Here is a 7,153-nt window from a genome sequence, read left to right as displayed (position 1 = left end):
ATATAGTGCCTAAGGCACTTGACTGCTAACCAGGAGGCTGGCGGTTCAAACCCACCAGCCACTCCTCGGAAGGAAGGTTGGGCAATCCTACTTCCGTAGTAATAACTGCCTCGGAAACCCAAGGAGGGGTCGCTATGAGTCGGGGCCGACTCGACGGCAAATAACAACAACAACAACATACATACATACATATATATATATCTATATATACACACATTTCTTTATTTAGGTTTAACAAATGTTACAAAAGATTATTTCAGCTTAATACCAAAAATTAAATTAGCTAGAAATTATTTCCCTAAATTTAAACTGATTTAAAAGTAATTCCAATCAGAATCCCAATAGATGTTTTGGAATTTAATGAATTAATTTAAAAATTCCCTGATAGACCACAGTGCTTTAGAAAATTCCCCAATTTTTGTTTTTAAGTTGCAAAAATAGATTTAATAAAGACTTTAATACAGGATTGCTATTTTGATGTTTAGGTTTTTGTTTTTTTATGAAGAAATTATTGGGAAGAATTGAAGGACCAAGCTACCATGAAAGAAAGCAATATAAAGAATTGTATAATTATGACAAGGAGGAAAAAGATTAGGAATTCTAAAAGGATGTGTGGGGAAGATGTGATGAGGTAGTTTAATTGTTGAAGGGTAATCCTAACTTTTAAACTTCATGGTTTTAGAAAATTTTATTTTTAGAGAAGAAATTTTCATTTAGTTTTGTTTAGTTTTCATTCTGTGTCAAGCTACTATGTAATGCAAACTGTGATTATATTGTTTTAAATTTCACTGGTTTATATTTTTATTAGGAGCCCTGGTACTGCTGAAGTACTTCATATACACTGAAAAATAGGTGAATAGTAAAATGAGCGCTCACATCAACTCCTCTCCCAAGAAAAGTGCTTCTAGGAGATGGAATATACAGTGGCTTAGGGGTTGAACTCATACTTAGAGATCTAATTATTGAAAAATTCAGGTATAGATTAATAAATAATGGGGGAAAATAAGCTCCATTTAAAATATATTTATATGAACTACTGGTTCAGGCCAAAATGGAATAGCACCAATGCTTAGTAATCCTAAACTAAAAAACTCTGAACATAATACAGCAAACAAGCATACAAAGACTCTGAAAGGTGGAAAGAAGATAGACTGGCTAGGAAGCTCAGGACTTAAAAAAAGACACAGCAGTGGTTTCTGGTTTTCTCTTGTTAGCTTCTCATATATCCCAGATAGGGTGCTGGAAGAGCCTGCAACCCAGAATTTCCAAGATACAAACAAAAAAAGCCCCAAGAAAAGTATAGCCAAGCAAAACAAAACATCTTCCCCCCATTAAGCCATAAATCCCAATTCCCCTTGTCCCCTCAGCACATGGTAATGTCTAATCTACTTCTATCACTACAGATTTACCTATTTTAGATATTTCATGTATGTAGAATCATACAATATATATCCTTCTGTGTCTGACTTTTTTCACTCAGGACAATGTTTCCATTCCATGTTTTTATCTATGCTGTAATATATATCAGAACTTCATTCCTTTTTGTGTCTGAGTAATATTCCATTGATGTATATATCTTACTTTGTTTATCTGTTCATCTGCTGATGGACACTTGGGTTGTCTCCATCTTTTGGCTATTGTGAATAGTGCTGCAGTGAACACTGGTGTACAAGTATCTGTTTAAGTGGAATGAGTAGATCATATGGTAATTCTGTGTGTTTTTGAGGAACCACCAAACTCTTCCATAGTAGCAGTTGTACTGTTTTACATTCCCAGCAATGCATAAGGATTCCAATTTCTCTACATCCTTGCCAACACTTGTTATTTTCCCATTTTTGTTTGCTTGATTTTTAATAATAGCAATCCTGTTGGGTGTAGAAGGAACGCTGGTGGCTCAATGGATAAGCACTCATCAGCTAACCATAAGGTTGGCAATTGAAGACCACCAGCCACTCCATAGGACAAAGATGTGGCAGTCTGCTTCCATACTACCTTACGGGGTAGTTCTATTCCGTCCTGTTTTTGTTGTTGTTGTTGTTATGTACCGTCGAGTCAGACCAGACTCATAGTGACCCCTCCTTGGGTTTCCGAGGCAGTATCACTGTGGAAGTAGATTGCCCCATCTTCCTTGCGAGGAGTGGCTGGTGGGTTTGAACTGCCAGCCTTCTGGTTGGCAGTCAAGCGCCTTAGGCCCTATGCTACCAGAGCTCCTCTATTCTGTCCTATAGGGTCACTGTGAGTCTCAATCCACTTGACAGCAGTGGGTTGGTTGGAATGGATGTGGTACTTCATTTTAATTTTGATTTGCATTTCCCTAATGATTGATAATGTTGGATCTTTTTATATGCTTATTGGCCATTATATGTGCCTGTTTAAGTCTTTAGGGAGCCCTGGTGGTGTAGTGGTTAAAGTTGCAAAACACAACTGCAAAATACAAGGTTGGAAGTTCAAACCTACCAGCCACTCTGTGGAAGAAAGTTGAGGCAGTCTGCTTCTGTGAAGATTTAAAGCCTTGGAGATCCTATGAGGCAGTTCTATTCTGCCTTTAGGGTTGCTATGAGTTGGAATTGACTCTACAGCAGTGGGATTGGGTATTCAAGTCCTTTGCCCAGTTTTTGATTGGGTTTCTTTCATTTTGTTTTTCTGTAAATTTTGTAAACTTTTTGAGGACAGGAACCATCTGATTGTTTTACTGACTGTCTTGGTGGGGGAAGGTGCATCTTTTGACATTGAACAGTGACTGTGAGCACACAAATTTTTGATTGGAAGGTTTTATTTTTCTATTTATGACCAATAGGTGGCACCCATTGTACACTAGACAGCAGATGACAGCACACGTGCATCTACTTGGTTCAAGCTTTAGGTCTTTTTCTTCCGGTGAGGACTCTTAAGATTGAAATATCATTATTTTAAACACTGAGTTGATAGTTCCCTGACATCTTTTGTAGCCCAGTTAATTAAACCACAGACATTCTCTTACACAGGCATTTACCAAAATTTTCATATTTTTTTCTTATAGGATCGAGTGACTTTTAGAAGAATCATAGTGAAAAACAATGCAAAAAAGAGGAAGATGTTTGAATCATTTATTGAATCTGTACCGCTCCTTAAATCACTGGAGGTAAAGTCTATTTGAATAAGAATCTGGTTGTGAGTATTTAGGAAAAACTGTTAAAACAATTCTCTTGTTTAATTTTCAAAACAAAACAAGCTATTCTAATACATTTCTTTGACTTTCAGTTGAGGTCTTTCCCATATAATTGGTGAGTGTGTCCATTGTTTCAGGTGTCAGAACGAATGAAGATCGTGGATGTAATAGGAGAGAAGATCTATAAGGATGGAGAGCGCATCATCACTCAGGTGAGCCAGGCAGGGGATGGGGGAGGCTTGTGTAATTCCTTCTTTTCTGGAGTTCACCACCAAAGGGACTATTGCTTCATTTGTCTCACAGAACTTTCATTTCCTCCCAGGTTTAGAAGCTCATACTGCAACATAATAGGTCACACTCCTACAGAGTCCTCTAAAGCCTTTGGATGTCCACCTCATTGACATATGAAAATCTCTTGACTCTTTTCATGTTTCCTTGATTTTTAGTATGTGTGCTTTAGGATAGCATTTTCTTTTAATTCTGAATAAGGTTTATTCATCACTGTTAAAACCTGCCCTCTACCTGCTGTCTACATTTGGCATAAAGGTGCTCTCTCAGCTAATCCAACACAAATCTGATTCCTTAGTCTTCAGAGACTGACCAGATTTCTAAGATGTCTTTAGTATTTCCTTTGTGCCTTTTTGTTATGTTGGTTTTGGCTACAGTAAGGATCATCACACAGTGGACTGGACCAATGTAATGAGTACTGTGTAATACATTTTCCTTGTATATTCTATTTGCATTTTGAATTAGATATAAAGAGTAGCATATTACAGGCTTTCCTGGGTATAAGCTTCTTTGGCTATGGTTCTGGCAAGAGCGCTGAGAATATATCTGATTGTTCTGAGTTGGGTATGTACTCATCCCTGAACCCATTACTGGCACCAGGAGAAAGACTGAGATTGGTCAGGCCTGGATCCTGGATCCACTCTTGGGGCCTGTAGGTGAAATTGGACCCACCAGAACTACAGGTATAATCTGGCTCATCAGAGAAAGAGAGGGGGGAAGCTCCCACCTGAAGAGTATAAAGGAATACAAAAAAACTGCCTATCCATCAACATATGAATGGATAAACAAGATGTGTATACAATGGACTATCATTCCAACCATAAAAAGGGATGAAATTCTGGTATATGCTACATCATGGGTGAACCTTGAAAACATTGTGCTAAGTATAATTAGTCAGACAAAAGGACAAATACATAATTCCATTTATATGAGCTCTCTACCACCACCCGCCACCACCAGTTACTGTAAATTCACCTCTGACCCATGGTGACCCCGTGTATGTCAGAATAGGACTGTTCTCCATAGGTTTTCCAGTGGCTGATTATTCTGAAGTAATTTCCAGGGCTTGCTTCTGAGGTGCATCTGCATAGACTTGAACCTCCAACCTTTCAGTTAAGCAGCCAAGCACGTTAGCAGTTTGCATTAACCAGGGACTCCATGAGCTATCTAGAATAGTCAAATTCACGGAGACAGAAAGTAGAATAGTGGGTTACTAAGGGCTGGGGGCTCTGTTTAAAGTGTTTAAGAGCAAAGATGTCACTTTGAAGACTAAGGTACATCTGACCCAAGCCTTGGTATTTTCAGTCACTTTATATGCATATGAAAGCTGGACAGTTAATAAGGAAGACTGAAGAGGAATTGATGCCTTTGATTGTGGTGTTGGCAGAGAATACTGAAAATACCATAGACTGCCAGAAAAATGAACAAATCTGGCCTAGAAAAAGTATAGCTGGAATGCTCCTTAGAAGTGAGAATGGCCAGACTTCATCTCACCTACTTTGGTCATGTGGTCAGAAGGGACCACATTTTTTGGAGAAGGATATCATGCTTGGTGGAGTAGGGAGCAAAAAAGGGTAATGGATTAACACAGTCGCTGCAACTAATGGATTCAAGCATAGCAAGGATTGTGTGGCTGGCCCAGGACCAGGCAGTGTTTAGTTCTGTTATGTAAGGGTTGCCATGAGTTGGAGCGGACCAGAGACTCCTAACAACAACAGGGGGCTGAAGGGAGGGAGAAATAGAAGTTAGTCTTTAATGGGTACAAGTTTTCTGTTTGGGGTGATGAAAAAGTTTTGTGGTGATGGTGGCACAATACTCTTGAGTGTGATTAATGCCACTGAATGGTATGGTTAAAATGGTAAATTTATTGTTTATTTTATGGCAATTAAAAAACCAAAACTTCATCTTCTGTAAGTGGCATTTCTAAATGTCTTTGTTTTCTAGATGCCCTTACTATTAGTAATTCTTTTAATTAGTAATTTGTTTGAATCTACAAACATTTAAGATAATACAAGTAGGGCCAAATATTGGTAAGTGCTATAATGAGAGTACATAATGAATAACAACGAACATAGAAAAAGAAAGTAATCCACATGGCTTCTTGGAGCTGGGCTCAAATTCAGCAGTTGGAGGAGTCAGGGAAAGGTTTTTCAGAGCAGGAGAACAAGATGAGCAAATGCTGTGGATATGAGCTGTGTTCTAGGGCAACTATCCTGGTATGGTAAGAATGTAGGGCTAACCTCTAAAATTCTAGAAAACTTCAGTACCTCAACAACAAAAAGACTTATAGTACATACACACAATAGAATACTATTTAACACTAATGAATAATGAGGAATCCGCAAAACAACTCATAATGTGGATGAACTTAGAGGATATTACGCTGAGTGAAATAAGTCAATCACAGAAGGACAAATATTGTATGAATCCACTATTATAAAAAGTCAAGGAAAGGTTTTCACATAGAAGGAAACTTTCTTTGTTGGATACCAGTGATGGAAGGCGAGGGGAGGTGTGGTGGTTAAGTTGTGTCAACTTGGCTTGGCCTGGCTGAGTGGCTGGGCACCTGGTGGTAGTTATTCCCCATGATGAGATTGGCAGTCAGCTCCATGGTGGGATCTACCACAAGCAGCTGAGTAGCTGTTTTGGGTATGTGGTCTGCTTCCTGTATATAAAAAACAGCTTTGGGAATGGTCTGTAGCTTATGGCACCCTTGAACCCTGCATGTAGCCGTGTCGTCATTCGGCAGCCTGCCATGCTCTGCCAACCTTGGGACTTTCAGTGAACTTGAATTAATGGCCTGCTATGTGGTTTGGTAACATTGGGACTATGCCTTTTTACTTGCCAGCCTTGGCTTGTCAGCCTCAGCAGCCAGCAGCTGTCTGAGTGAAGAAAAGCCTCTAGCTCCAGTGGGCTGGGAGAGGAGGCAAAGCTGAAACCCAAGGCTGAGGGGCTTTCACCCATCCCCTACAGCCTGGCACTTTGAACTTGGACTTAAAGCCTCCAAATTGTGAGACTAAACTCTTGTTTGTTAAAGCCATCCCATTTGTGGTATATTTTCTTGTCAGAGTGACACTAGGTAACCAGAACAGGAGGGAAAATTGCTAGATAAGTAAGAGACAAGTACTCATTTGGATGAAGGGAAAGGCAATATACCACAAGTGAATGACCAACACAATAACACTAAGGAAAAGGAAGACACAGAGAGGTGTACAAGAGGTACAGACAACAAAGGTAAAAACTTCTACATACACAATACTGCATTGTAAGTAATAACAAACATTAGTCTACAAGTGGATACATAGGTACTCTCTGCCATTGAGTCAGATTCAACTCACAGCGACCCCTCGTTGGGTTTCCAAGGCAATATCACTACAGAAGTAAATGCCCAACCTTTTTTCCAAGGAGTGGCTGGTGGGTTTGAACCACCAGCCTTCTGGTTAGCAGTCAAATGCCTTAGGCACTACACCACCAGAGCTCCTGGATACATAGGTAGACAGGCAAAATGCCCAGGTATGGCTAGGCAAAAGGGAATATACCCATGACCGTATGTAGGCTTGGCAGATGATATTTCTCCATACGTATTTGTATGTGCTATAAGAGTATCCATATATATAATAGAGCTACCAGAGAGCAAATTTCTTTTCTTTTCATTTTATTGAAATATAATTTACATTTGGTGAAATACATAAAACTAAAGTGACATGAGTCAGTGCA

The 7,153-nt window shown here is 39.2% G+C and overlaps 1 protein-coding gene across 1 annotated transcript in view; it reads left to right on the top strand.

Moving 5' to 3' along the window:
* Nucleotides 1–7,153, top strand: part of PRKAR2A (protein kinase cAMP-dependent type II regulatory subunit alpha) — a 215,917-nt gene that overhangs the window by 153,425 nt on the left and 55,339 nt on the right. The window contains exons 7-8 of the mRNA XM_007955306.2: nt 3,020–3,121; nt 3,286–3,360. Coding sequence (XP_007953497.1) covers nt 3,020–3,121; nt 3,286–3,360 — 177 coding nt within the window. The remainder of the gene's footprint in view (nt 1–3,019; nt 3,122–3,285; nt 3,361–7,153) is intronic.

This window comes from Orycteropus afer, unplaced genomic scaffold, assembly GCF_000298275.1.
Source record: "Orycteropus afer afer isolate SDZICR_OR568_19922 unplaced genomic scaffold, OryAfe1.0 scaffold00498, whole genome shotgun sequence".
Lineage (NCBI taxonomy): Eukaryota > Metazoa > Chordata > Mammalia > Tubulidentata > Orycteropodidae > Orycteropus > Orycteropus afer.
Note: the sequence above shows the minus strand (reverse complement) of the source record. Positions and strands in the feature narration are given on the sequence as shown.